Below are 14897 nucleotides of genomic sequence, written 5' to 3'. Positions count from 1 at the left end.
TTACAAAGTTGTGGCAAAATGGCTTAAGGACAACAAAGTCAAGGTATTGGAGTGGCCATCACAAAGCCCTGACCTCAATCCCATGGAAAATTTGTGGGCAGCACTGAAAAAGCGTGTGCGATCAAGGAGGCCTACAAACCTGACTCAGTTACACCAGCTCTGTCAGGAGGAATGGGCGAAAATTCATCCAACTTATTGTGGAAGGCTACCCGAAATGTTTGACCCAAGTTCAACAATTTAAAGGCAATGCTACCAAATACGAATTGAGTGTATGTAAACTTCTGACCCACTGCGAATGTGATGAAAGAAATAAAAGCTGAAATAAATCATTTTCTCTACTATTATTCGGACATTTCACATTTTTTAAATAAAGTGGTGATCCTAACTGACCTAAGACAGGGAATTTTTACTAGGATTAAATGTCAGGAATTGTGAAAAATGTTGTTTAAATGTATTTGGCTGAGGTGTATGTAAACTTCTCACTTCAACTGTATAAATACATATATTTTTTAAATAAATTTGCAAAAATGGCTAAAACCTGTTTTTGCTTTGTCATTACGTGGTATAGTGTGTAGATAGATGAGGATTTTTTTTATTTAATCCATTTTAGAATAAGGCTGTAACGTAACAAAATGTTGAAAAAGTCAAGGGGCCTGAATACTTTCCGAATGCACTCTATGTTGCCCAAGAAGACATAATAAACCCTTTCTCACCACAATTATCGAATAAATGCTTAAATCTAGTTGACATCGCTAAAGTTTTCTGTCATCTCTGCTTCTTTAGTGGAGCAAAGGCATTTAGGGACTGAGGATTAAATGCCATAACTCTGTGCAAAATTTCCAAATTAAATCCGTTTGATTGGTTGTAAAGATATCAAGACGATGTGAGAGGTTATAGACCTACAGTCAGTGTCCAGATTTCAGTTTCCATTTAACCCATCTGAACAGTAGACTACAGTTCCCTTGATGTGCCATTGGCCTATTTGAAGTCCCCATCTTGTGACTGTCCAATTTGTATAGCACCTCACAATCATCACCCTCCTATCATCCTCTTTAACTACTTCACCAAATCATTCCCAAACATTACTTTTCTGGCCCTCACTTGTCTTTATTTTAAACTCTCAATTTTGCAGCTTTTCTCTTATTGAATTAAACTCCGATGTTGTCCTTTTTGCCTAAGTGGATCGACAACCTTTTCCTGCCCGCTCCCAAAAGCATTTGATTGGCGTGTGGGTAAAGTTAGATGGTACGTCCTCAGCACTCCATTTTTGTTTTTGACCGGTCTTAACCAGGTGCACCGAGGGTCATCGTAATGTTTACATAGTGGGTTAAGAGAACTAACGTAGCAGGTTAGGATAATTAAGGTGGCAGGTTCAGAAAATTAAGTTAAGGTTAGGAAAGGAGTTAGGTTTAGCTAAAATGCTACAGTTGTCAACAATCGGCATGTTGTGCAACCCAATCATCCAGGCAAAACGGTATTGAGTGGCAACAGATCTGCCCAATTAGCTGATTCGCTTTTCCATACATCCTGTTCTGTTGATCCGCCCACTTCTGTTGACACGCCCATTTCCAGACACCATGTATGCAGTTACCCATGATTTTTTAAATCAGCTATTGTTTTCTTGAAGGAGAAAAGTATGCAAACAGAAAAAAAGTATATGCTACTTACCCTTTTGCCTATAAAATGTCTTGCACAACTAGCTAAATTTGTTTTTAATCACTTTATACATTTATTTTGTAAACGTCGTTTGCGTGACTGACTGATCTACAAATAACATGGAGTAGTTATTTATGATTTATGAATATTATTTTTGTTGATCAGTCTGCCGGAAGTTGCCTGCAATGTCAACTGCTATGTCAAACAAGCCCTCTCATTTAATACAAGCGTGTTTTTAAACACTTTCCCTCTCCTCTACTACCTTTAACGTTTTTTTAAATGAGGCCAGAGGAAGGTTTAGAGAGGACGCACGAGTTTAGCTAATTTAATTTGAGAAAAGGAAAGGCCACTGAGTCTGAGTTGTTGGATCGACAATGTCCATAATGAACGTGTTATGTTTTTTATTTTATTCATCAAGCAATTCAGTATTAAATTGCACTTTATATTAATTAATTAAACTTTAACTTGAAAACGTAAGGATAGCAAGGCAAACTTTTTTTTTTTAAAGTCAAACAATGTTTGACTTCATAATCAGTTCTCTGAGACTTGATTATGACGTCGGGCATTAGTCGATGTGATATGTGTCGGTACAACAACCCGAGTCAGGGATCTTTTTCACTGACTGTACACTGAGAAGATTATACAAGATTTAGGTAATATTTTCTAAATGTGATGTCCTTGGTTTTATCATATGTGCATGTTTATCCTATTTTCCCATACGTTTATTAATTGATTTCACCTCGCAAGATGCAAAGGAAAGTTGCCACGATTATTAATTAATCATTCAATAGAAAGGGGGAAAACTGTTGCTGACCAGATATTGCCACAGGGTGACGCGAAAAAAAGAGAGATCCTAAGAGACAGCCTTAACTCAAAATAAGAGGGTGTTTTGCAACTGTCTGTCTGGCCCGCGGACTCCTCCTCCACCTAACTGTCAGTAGCAACGTTCTGGTTGAGTCCCGTTTGCCTTGTGCTAGCAAATACTGTATCAGATTTTTTTGGGTGAAAGTGTTACGAAGAGCCAACAAAGGGGTTGGCTCTTTATACCCAGTCCTGTCTGCCACTAAGTTGTTGTTCGGAAATGTGTAGGGCTGCTGGTTGCAATTAGCCAAGTTATCGTTCCATTAGAGAGGGGTTCCATTTGACAGCTCGCCGCCTGGGACAGGGAGCTCGCGCTCTGCCTCTCTGCCTTACCCATGATGGCGACCCAAGAAGCGGGTAAGTCAGGACAAAATATGTTTAATGGTTCTAGCTAGTTACAGTAGCTATGCTGTGAACTCGTGACGTGCTGTAACTAACAGTTTGCAAGGCAGATTCATAACTTTTTTTCTCATATGGGGATGCTGCTGTTTGTGTCCGTGAGACGGCGGCTGAAGTGTCAGCATCTTGTTGATAAAACATAACGCGTACTGATGTTCACAACACGCACGAGTATCTCTTTGACACACACAGACTTTTGAGAAATAGTTTCCAAGCTTCTAGGGGCACAGTCAACACATTTCCTATTATTTAGATGGCAATTATGTGCTGTTTGCTTTAAAATGTCTCAGCCGGGTTTTTTCTCTCTCTCGGTCTCGGTCTCTTTCTCTCTGTGTGTGTGTGTGTTGTGGTCTCTTTCTCTGTGTGTGTGTTGTGGTCTATTTTTCTTATGTAGCCTGGCTGTGTGTATGGCAGTAGTCATGCTAGACCTGCCCCTCCCTTAACAGGAACACAGAACGTTCTAACTCTCCTCTCTGATGTTCTAGGAGGAACATCATCCAATTTACTAATGAGGATCAGCTTCAAGCTGTTACGGAAAGACACGTGTCTTTGTTTGTGTGTATTTTATACCGCTGTTCTCCTGTATGTGTGTCAGGTCTAAGGATGCTTTTTTTCTAGTGTGTGGACAGGATTTGTGTCCCCATGTAATTATAGGCTAGCGAGCTACGAAATAAGAAAATATTCAGACCCCTTTACTTTTTCCACATTTTGTTAAGTTACAGCTTTATTTAAAAAAAAATCTCAATCTACACACAATACCCCATAATGACAACGTTTTTAGACATTTTTGCAAAAAAAACATACCTTTTTATAAGTATTCAGACCCTTTGCTATCAGACTCGAAATTGAGCTTAGGTGCATCCTGTTTCCATTGATCATCCGTGATGTTTCTACAACTTGATTGAAGTCCACCTGTGGTAAATTCAATTGATTGGACATGATTTTAGAAAGGCACACATCTGTCTATATAAGGTCCCACAGGTGACAGTGCATGTCAGAGCAAAAACCAAGCCATGAGGTCGAAGGAATTGTCCGTAGAGCTCCAAGCCAGGATGATGTCGAGGCACAGATCTGGGGAAGGGTACAAAAAAAGGCTGCAGCATTGAAGGTCCCCAAGAACACAGTGGCCTCCATCATTCTTAAATTTAAGAAATTTGGAACCACCAAGACTCTTCCTAGAGCTGGCCGCCCGGCCAAACTGAGCAATCTGGGGAAAAGGGCCTTGGTCAGGGAGGTGACCAAGAACTTGATGGTCACTCTGACAGATCTCCAGAGTTCCTCTGTAGAGATGGGAGAATCTTCCAGAAGGACAACCATCTCTGCAGCACTCCACCAATCAGGCCTATATGGTAGAGTGGCCAAACATAAGCCACTCCTCAATAAAAGGCACATGACAGCCTGCTTGGAGTTTGCCAGAAGGCACCAAAAGGACTCTCAGACCATGAGAAACAAGATTCTCTTGTCTGATGAAACCAAGATTGAACTCTTTGGTCTGCATGCCAAGCGTCACATCTGGAGGAAACCTGGCACCATCCCTACGGTGGCAGCATCATGCTGTGGGGATGTTTTTCAGTGGCAGGGACTGGGAGACTAGTCAGGATCGAGGGAAAGATGAACGGAGCAAAGTACAGAGAGATCCTTGATGAAAACCTGCTCCAGAGCATTCAGGACCTCAGACTGGGGCAAAGGGTCACCTTCCAACAGGACAACGGCCCTAAGCACACGGCCAAGATGACACAGGAGTGGCTTCGGGACAAGTCTCAATGTCCCTGAGTGGCCCAGCCAGAGCCCAGACTTGAACCCATTCAAACATCTCTGGAGAGACCTGAAAATAGCTGTGCAGCAACGCTCCCCATCCAACCTGACAGATCTTGAGAAGAATGGGAGAAACTCCCCAAATACAGGTGTGCGAAGCTTGTAGCGTCGCACCAAAGAAGACTCGAGGCTGTAATCACTGCCAACGGTGCTTCAACAAATTACTGAGTAAAGAGTCTGAATACTTATGTAAATAATACATATGCAAATAATACATTTGAGAAATTCTAACTTGTTTTTGCTTCATCAATTTATAGAATAATGTGGTGGAAAAAGTCAAGGGGTCTGAATACTTCCCGAATGCACTGTAGATGAGAGGGGTTGATTAGATTGCAGGATCAGGGAAAGAAAGAGGGGAGGAGAGCTTAGTGAAGGAGGGAACTGAAGGCTATTGTAATGAGAAGAGGATTGGGAAGCAGGATAAAGCGCTGAGACGGCAAGAGATGCCATTTTCAGTGGAATAGAGGATTTGAGAGAATTAGCCTATGGTACAATATGTTCAGTGACGCTAAAGCTTCTTTTCACACCAGAGGAAGGTAATGTATTCCGGACTCCATTGCATAACAATGAGAATGCTATTAATGTAGGCTACTTGAACCTGGCTGGCTGGATGTTTTTACCCAATCTCATGGTGTTGGCTCAATCCCACTTGATCACTTGACCTACATCAATGTCTTTTTGTCTGTCAGTAACCATGGAAAAGGACAGACACTGCTCTATGCCCTAGCAACCTAAACTTGTTGTTAGTTGTTTACTGTAGTGTTGTCAGAGCTGCTGATAGTGTGGGCCATCTTCCTTTTTCTCAACTCTGTTGTCTGAATTTGCATATCACTCACATGTCTGACTTCCTGTCTCACCACACACCACATCCTCTTACACCTTATGCCATGCCTTTACCCTGTATTTTGGCTTCTCTGCAGTACTAGTTACCAGAGGTGTGGACTCGAGCCATGTGACTTGCACTCGTCTGACTTGAGTCACAAATTTGATGACTTGACTTGGAGCCTCAAGAATTGGGACTCAACTTTGACTTGAGACTGACTTATTTATCTGGCCAGGTTTTGTCTCTGTGGATTGCTCTCCACGCAGCCAGAGACAGTACCGCACTTGCAAAAAAATGGATTGGTTAGTGAAATGCACTAACTGCTCTCTGATTGGACCAGCAAACTGTCAATCACAGGTCTGAGCTTTTTTTTTGTGTGTTATTTCTTACAATGTTACCCCAGGAAATCTTAGGTTTTGCTACATACAGTCGGGAGGAACTATTAGTTATAAGAGCAACGTCAACTCACCAACATTACGACCAGGAATACGACTTTCCTGAAGCGGATCCTCTGTTTGGTCCACCACCCAGGACAATGGATCGGATCCCAGCCGGCGAGCCAAAAACAACGGCGCCGCAGAAGGGGCAGACGGAGCGGTCTTCTGGTCAGGCTCCGTAGACGGGCACATCGCGCACCGCTCCCGAGCATACTACTCGCCAATGTCCAGTCTCTTGACAACAAGGTAGACGAAATCCGAGCAAGGGCAGCCTTCCAGAGAGACATCAGAGACTGTAACGTTCTTTGTTTCACGGAAACATGGCTCACTCGAGACACGCTATCTGAGTCGGTACAGCCACCTGGTTTCTTCACGCATCGCGCCGACAGAAACAAGCATCTCTCTGGTAAGAAGAAGGGTGGGGGTGTATGCCTTATGATTAACGAGACGTGGTGTGATCATAACAACATACAGGAACTCAAGTCATTTTGTTCACCTGACTTAGAATTCCTCACAATCAAATGCCGACCGCATTATGTACCAAGAGAATTCTCTTCGATCATAATCACAGTCGTGTATATTCCCCCCCCAAGCAGACCCATCGATGGCCCTGAACGAACTTAATTCGACTCTATCTAAACTGGAAACCACATATCCTGAGGCTGCATTTATTGTAGCTGGGGATTTTAACAAGGCTAATCTGAAAACAAGGCTCCCCAAATTCTATCAGCATATCAATTGTGCAACCCGGGCTGATAAAACCCTGGATCACTGTTATTCTAACTTTCTTCGCATATAAGGCCCTCCCCCGCCCTCCTTTCGGGAAAATCTGACAACGACTCCATTTTGTTGCTCCCCGCCTATACACAGAAACTAAAACAGGAGCTCCCGCGCTCAGGTCTGTTCAACGCTGGTCCGACCAATCGGATTCCACGCTTCAAGATTGCTTCGATCACGTGGACTGAGATATGTTCCGCATAACGTCGAACAACAACATTGATGAATACGCTAATTCGGTGAGCAAGTTTATTAGCAAGTGCATCGGTGATGTTGTACCCACAGCGTCTATTAAAACATTCCCCAACCAGAAACCGTGGATTGATGGCAGTATTCGCGCAAAACTGAAAGCGCGAAGCACTGCTTTTAATCAGGGCAAGGTGACCGGAAACATGACTGAATACAAACAGTGTAGCTATTCCTTCCGCAAGGCAATCAAACAAGCTAAGCGTCAATATAGAGACAAAGTGGAGTCACAATTCAACAGCTCAGACACGAGAGGTATGTGGCAGGGTCTACAGTCAATCACGGACTACAAAAATAAAACCAGCCCCGTCGCGGACCACGATGCCTTGCTCCCAAACAGACTAAACAACTTCTTTGCTCGCTTTGAGGACAATACAGGGCCACCGACACAGCCCGCTACCAAAACCTGCGGGCTCTCCTTCACTGTAGCCAACGTGAGTAAGACATTTAAACATGTTAACCCTCGCAAGGTTGCAGGCCCAGACGGCATCCCCGGCCGCGTCCTCAGAGCATGCGCAGACCAGCTGGCTGGTGTGTTTACGGACATATTCAATCAATCCTTATCCCAGTCTGCTGTTCCCACATGTTTTAAGAGGGTGTCGTGTCTTTGGGTTACCATTAAACGGAAGTTATGTTTATCAATTAGCTCCCTGTAATTATTATCACGCGATTAAACTGATTAATCGTTTAATTGTAATTAACTAGGAGATCAGGGCACCAAGGAGAATATTCAGATTACAAAGCTATAATTTTCCTAATATAACTTTCCTGTACCATAATATTCTATTCTATTATAGTATAGGCCGATTATCTTCTAGTTTCAATGGTGTATTTTACCTCTAGTCCAGTCTCATTCCAAACGTCGTAAATTGTTGTATCTGCACGAACCCAGTCTTTACTAAAATCATCCATACATCAATTGTCTTAAAATCATTTATTTACTACACTAAGTAATTAACAGAAAAACATACAAACAGTAATTATCGTCACAAAGGATTGGTATAGGAATGTGCCCTTGTGGCCTAAACAGGCAGGTCGGCCTGTTGAACAATGGATCATAAAAGGTCAGCTGTGGCAGTTACACAGAGTTCATTAATATTAACAATTGACAATTGAAGGCTCACTCATTCGGGAACAATTGCAATCAATATATATTTACGCTCATGTGTCGTCGTGATCCTTGTTCGAGAGTTCTGTTCTGTTGGGGAGTTTTGTCCGCGTTCTCGCTCTCTCTCTCGGTTAGAATGGATCTTTCAGAGCGACATTCATTAATGTCGTCATCGAATGGATGTTTCGTTGGTCTTCGCGTTCGATTATATAATTTACTTAGCTGCAGACTAATAATTAATATCAAAGACTTGTTCTTATTCTGTCGGTATCAATAGTCTAAGAGTTAACCACGTGGTATGGTTCACTTTCAGTAGAATACTTGGATGGTCAACCTATTGGCCCACTTCTCGCAATGGAGTGGGGGCCTGGTCTCAAGAAATGTAAATCCGGGGGTGTTTTACAGTGCCCATAGAACAGGCTTGTCAAATGACGCCTGGTCCTGTATGGGTCCCTGGGGGCGTGCCTATGACTGAGTTAGAATTGTATTTCTGTAACCAAATCTATCACATTACATCAGTACATAGCATCTCAATGTCTTACAAAAGCTTTATCCTTATTAATACATTCTATACAACCATTATGATGCTATTATATAAACAGTTTTATGGTAATATGGCTATATTGTCTCTTCTGAGTATCACAAAATTGTACCAAGCGGATCAGTTCGTAGCTGGATTCTTCACCAATCTTCCATACCTTCTCCAGAACACAAAATGTCGCTTGGCTCTCCAATTCTATGAGTTGGAAGAATTTCCTGTGTCTCTCTATGGGCCATGTGGCCAGAACCTCTCCTGGAATTTTTGAGTTTTTACGACCCTTTACACACAGGGTGGATTGGGGGGAAGGTAGGGGGTGGTTTTGCAGAAGGGAGGGGGTCAACTGTCCTCCCTGTACCAAAAGAGGCCAACGTCATGACATACCCCCCTGGTGGTTTGGATCTTGTTTATCCTGCAAGTTACAAATCAACATAAAATCATGACCACGTGATGTCCCATTGGTAGATCATCGTTGCAGTCCTCTCTGGTGGTTGAACTTGGTAGGCTCGCTGAAAGCGGAGCCGTCCACCACAAGGATGGGCAGTTGATGTCCGGTTGGTGATCGCCGTTGCGGTCTCCTCTAGTGGTGTACCTTGGTCGGTTCCCTGGAAGCTGTAAAGTACCCCAGGAAGGGCCAGGGGATGTCCTGGTTGGTGATCGCCGTTGCGGTCCCCCCCTCTGGTGGTTTACCTTGGTAGTCTCTCTGACAGCGGGCATGCCACCACAAGGATAGGCTGTGGGTGTCCGGATTTGGGGTCGCCGTTCCGGACCCGTCGTCCAGACTGGAAGATCTGGGCAGTAACTTAGGCAGATGTTAACAACGCACACACACTCATGAAATGTATATAATTACATTCATTCCCCAATGAGCGGCGTTGTGGCACTAAGTGATGGTTGTATGGGGACTTTGTTTATGGCTCTATCACTTCCTATGTGTCAAAGGAACTGAACCGAAAAGGAATGAAAGCATAAACAAAACAAAAATATACAAAATATAGTTCTCACACAAAAAAAAATCATCTAATTCGACTGTATTCTATATACGTCCAATGTTCTGGCAAAATGATTATCATGGCATTGTCTCTAATGCCATATCTAGGGTTTTCCTACTTGGTGTGTTGCTTAGGCGCTATCCTAAGTTGATAACTATATGATAAGTCTACAGCTGTAATGCACTAGTTTTGGGCAGTCTACAGGTATGACCTATGGACTTCTGGGAAGAAAACTGGTGAGTGCTGTAGAGTCAAAGGCCTAGAAGTAAATGTTCAACTTTACTAAGGCTGGTATATTGCTTGGGCCCTTAAGTGGTCCTAGCATAAATCCTAATTGGATGTTCCGTTGTGCATGTGCGTTTATGCTTACACAAGCGCGCATGTCAAGGGAAGAAAACCAAGTATCTGGGCAGATTACAACTTGTTCAGAATGAGTCTGACGTAGTCAGGTAATTTTCAGGTCAATGCCTGGAGGTCAGTCAGAATTGGTGTCAAGGGAGTCTGTAGTAGTTTTTCTACAAGTCACTGTTTCTTCCACTTTTGTAGTGGCGATAGGTATGAAGTCTATTTCATTGCTATGTTATCCACGGAGGAGCTAACCTCACGACGGAAGTACTCTATAAGTATTGGACCAGTCATACGTGGTGTGATCATGGTTCATGACAATAATTTTACTCCTGAATGGAGGGTCCTATTTATTAGTGACATGTGTGTTAACCATTGGAAGAGTGCACTGGAGATTCCCCTCCACGTGTTGCACTCTGAGTGACTCCTATGTCGCTGTTGTCAATGGTAATTTGATTGGTTAAGTCTCTAACCTTCTTACTGATTGTAGCTGGACTGACTGTTGCTAGTGTTGGTACTGGTACTCAAGGGGACCAGTTATCCTACCGATTTATTCTGAAATATTATCTACCGGAACACATGATTGGAGCATTTTACTAGTTGTATTGTAGTTGAACCTACACATGGCAAAGAATGATTATTGTTGCCATTTGTTTTGGAGGTGGACAAGTCCACTGGACTTCCTTTACGACCAGTGTGGTACACCTCAGTACTATCTTAGATGTCTTCTAAGATAATCCCCGTCTAGGGGCCTGTCTGCTCCTCACTGTTCTCATAGGAGAGTTTACAACTAGATTTGATTTATGCTCTGGCGGCCTCGTACGGTGTTGTCCGTAGTCTTGACCCCCCCCACCGGCCTCGATGAGGCTCATCATGGGTCTGGGCTACTATTCCCCCCCCCTTTGTGCCTCGGGACCCCCCCCACCAGCGGGTGGTGTTGGTGTCCGATGCGCAAATGAAAAGGTCGGACCCTATGTACGAGTTGTCAGCGGCCGCGTTGTGCTGAGAATGGCTGTAACCTTTCAACCAAATCTCCTGGTGTTTGTGCTTCAAAACGCTCAGTGGCTGTCGAGGCATGTCAGTCACCACCGCGTCTGCGTGTGGCAACCTCTTCATTACCTGCGAACTGAGACGAGGATATCGGTCTGTGATATTGCAAAGTGTTTCACCAGTGGGAGTCATCGGGTCAGTTGCTGGACTGACGCCATTAGTGTCATTGTAAGGGGTGACAGTCCCCAACAAAGCGGAAGGTGTATCATCGGAAGCAGAGTATACTCTGTGCATCAATGTTTTACTTGCTGAGAGGGCCGCAGTGCTTGCGGAAGTGTCCAAAGGGCAAGAGAAGTTCATCTCAACTATCGTATTGCACGACTGCAAGGAGGAGGGAAGTTGCTTATTCACAGAGACAGCTGGCTCGAAATCATGAAAAGAATGGTCAATCAGGTTGGCTGATGGAATGTGTCGAGATAGTACGATATCTCCATGGATCGGATTCTGTACCAAGAGGTTTCTAAACGTCTTTTTCCCAAGGGGTGCTTTCGACAGATACCCCTCGAGAATGACTGCGTTGCAGCTAGCGTTAGGGGGAGACGGTGTGGTCAGTGGAGAAGGCACTGTGGCCTGTGACCATACCTGGTTGGTTTTCCAATCCATCAATGGGATCCATCAAGTCTGCTCCAAGTAGCAGGGTTACAGTTTCGAGGCTGGTAACATACACAGGGTGAACGAGCGATACGTCCTGGAAGTGTAGTTTCAGCATGACTCTCAACGTGAGAGGCGAGGTAGTCTGAGTGACCCCTCGAAGTTTAGTGTCGCATCGTTCCACTTTTAACCAACGTTTAGTTGGTTTCAAAGCCCTTTTGAGATCATCAAATAATGTTTGAGAGATGAGTGATATTGTCGCACCCGAATCAATTAGCGCATGACAAGCTAAACAGTCCTCCAGGACTGTTTCCAGGTATGGCCGTTTAGATTCGTGGTTAGTGGACATATTCCCCACAAAGTGGAGTGGTCGTTCGCAACGACGTGATGTGCCATGTCTGTTCAAGATGGAAGCAGATTGACTTTTCCGATTTTGAGTGGGCTTGGCTTTAACGAAGCGTTTGACCTTTTTCTTCGCAACTTCTGTATCAGAGTCTATAGACAGAGCCCGGGGGCTTGTTTCTTGATCAAGCGGGCCCTGGATAGGGTTTTGAATGAGAGCGGGACAAATTTGAACTTTAACGTCCATGCTATGGGTGTTAATTCCTGCAGACCTGGTGTCCAGTAATTCCCCGTCTAGTCCTTGTGACTTATCTTTTACCCTTTTCTCAAATTGTTCTCGCTTAAGTTCTTCCCGTAATGGGACTTCTGGAGAACATTGGTCTACGTTTTGATCGTCCTTCAACCCTTTGTTACCCTTGTGCTCTGACACTTTTTGTGGGTTGGGTGCAGGAACGTAGCGAACGGGTCGATTGTAGCGGTAGTCATGTTGATGGCTACGTACTTTACAGTTATTTCGACCGCGGAGGTTATTGGAATCATGGTTTCGTGGTAGAAACTGTTGTTGTGCGTCATCTCTCGACGCTCCAATACCTGATAATGCACCCTCTAACTGGAGTGAGTGCTCCTGGTTAAACTTCAAAACTGAGTGGTCAGGGCTCTTAGCGTTGTGAACTTTTGATGCCTCAAAAGCTGTGCTTGCAAGCTCTCTGAGTTGTAAGATAGGCAAGCCAACGTGGGCTGCAGGGCCCAAGTAGGTAATGAAGGTGGGATACATGTTCGACAGAAACATTTGTTTGAATGGTAACAGCTCTTTCATTCCTGTTTCCGTGAGTAGGCCAAAGTAAGCTGAACGAAGCCTATGATAGTAAGCTTGTGGGTGTTCGTTCCGAGCTTGTTTGACGGTGTTAGCCAGTGAGCTATCGTGTTTGCGAGTCGCAGAACCACTGAATTCTAATTTCAAAGCTGTGGCAAGTTTAGCATAGTCATTTAGCACGTGTTGCTGTTGTAGACGAATGAACCTCGTCACGTGTCTATTCGACGTTCGCTTCAACAGGTAAACCCTGTCAGAACCCGTAGCGTTCGGGTAGCCACCCAACGCGTCCTCTATGTCAGCTAGGAACATCTCAGTATCGTTAGGCTGACTTGGAATGGGGTTAAAGGTGGGGAAATTCTTGACGAGTTTGTCAAGGTATTCCGCGCCAAGCGGGCGGAGAGGGTTGGCTTCATCCTGTGGAGAGATTGGGGCCGAAAGGCCAAGAGAAGAAGCCAAGCCTTGTTGTTGTTGGCCAAGAGGCGCCATATTACTCAGTGCCGAAGGGCCAAGAGGAGAAGACTGAGGGACACATGAGGGAGGCAAGGTCTGAAACCTATTGTCTTCACTCCTGTGAGTACCGGGCTCCGGTTGCTTGGATGGGAAGTCGCACTGTAGAGCGTGACCATTCTGGATTTCCTCCAGATGGTACCTAAGGGTGGAATTCTGCTGCATTGCAGAGTCCACTTGAGCGCTTAGAGTACTGATTTTGGACACGTGAGTGTCACACCTGCTCCTTTCGTTCTCAAACTTATCTGTCATGGTTTGCAGATAGAGGTCTTGAGTACGGAGCGAGAGATTCAGTGATGAGATTTCCTCTGCTTGCTTAGAAATCAATATTTCCAACCTCATCACCTGAGTTCTCTCATCATTCATTTGGTCAGCGACTTCAATAAGTTCTGCTGATTTATCATCCAACTTTGTCATTGTGTTCATTAACTGATCATCTTTGGTCTGCAGCGCTTTGAGGAGCACCGTGTTATTTTGAGTAACATTCAACAAAACAGCATGCATGTTGTCAAGTTGAGCGCTCCTGTTTGTAGATAACTCTTCAGATTTATCTAGTTTGGCATGGACATCATCGTATTTAGTTTTGGCTAAATCGAGTTGTTCCTGTAGAAAACGATTTTGTTGAAGAGCTTGTGCTTGTTCATCGTCATACGTTTTTGCAATTACATTTAATTGTTCAGTTTTCGAACGCAGTTCCATAGCTAGCAGAATTTTTCCCTTTTCTGCATTTGTCATTGGTTTCCCGGTTCTCTCCACCTGTCCCTTTATGTCTACCGTTACCTGCTCGTGCTTCAGCTGTGCACTGCGGTATTGGACAGATGGCAATCTCGGATGGCAAGACATCAGAGCTAGACTGGAGAGAACCTTTACGAGGCCTGCGCCCGATGGTTGATTTTGGAAAACATTATTGTCTGCTTTTCCACTAATGGCATAATTAGGGTTGTTATCGCTGCTGAGGTCAGAGATCAATCCATTTACGGGTGGAGGTTCACTAATTAGCGGGCGAGTGGGGACCACCCCCTCTGATAGCCTGCACATTATTAGAACATTTGAAAGGAAAAAATGTTTTTCCTAATTTTCCAAAATTTTGGAATGTGGGGAGCTGCAAAGACGATTTTAATCTATTTATAGACGTTAATGAACCATCAGTACTGTACAGTACTGTGGAAGTTGGACGTGAATGAATTTGCAAAAGCAAATTGAATTAATCAATGCCAATGATTAGTCCTACCTGGGTAGGCTATCTGGGTATTAAACTTGAATTACCTGAGAGATTACCAGGTTAATATGCAAAGTTTAAGTTGTCTCATTTAATTGGAAGAACCTAGAAAGGTATGTTCGACAATTTAACTTATTAAATTGAATGAGACGATAATCCATACAATCTCCATTGATTGGATATCATAAGTGTAAACCGTAGGTCAAATGTTGGGACCCTTCACCACTAGGGTACGCTCCTCCCTGGGGCTGAGCGTCCGTAAAGGGGTTTTACTGACTGTGCCTTGCTAAAGCAGATTTTACTGATTAATCTATTTATGATATATCAAACCTGTATAGGCTATCTGGGAATTAACTTTCAATTAACCTGAGAGCATT

General features: G+C 43.8%; 1 protein-coding gene across 2 annotated transcripts in view; it reads left to right on the top strand.

Annotated features, from left to right (window-relative positions):
* The first annotated feature begins 2175 nt into the window (after positions 1 to 2175).
* The window catches only part of LOC106574035 (SUN domain-containing protein 2), a 29664-nt gene continuing 16942 nt past the window's right edge, over positions 2176 to 14897 (top strand). The window contains exon 1 of one of the 2 annotated variants that reach the window (XM_014149549.2): positions 2176 to 2309. Coding sequence is in view for 1 of the 2 variants with exons in the window: in XM_014149548.2 (XP_014005023.1) it covers positions 2853 to 2874 (22 nt within the window). In the remaining variant the exon portion in view is untranslated. Of the gene's footprint in view, positions 2310 to 2567; positions 2875 to 14897 lie in introns of those variants that run through there. The other variant, XM_014149548.2, reaches the window with a different exon arrangement.

The sequence above is a fragment of the Salmo salar genome, chromosome ssa16 (genome assembly GCF_905237065.1).
Source record: "Salmo salar chromosome ssa16, Ssal_v3.1, whole genome shotgun sequence".
NCBI classification, from domain to species: Eukaryota; Metazoa; Chordata; class Actinopteri; order Salmoniformes; family Salmonidae; genus Salmo; species Salmo salar.
The sequence above is the reverse complement of the archived record's forward strand: the minus strand, read 5'-3'. Positions and strand labels throughout refer to the sequence as shown.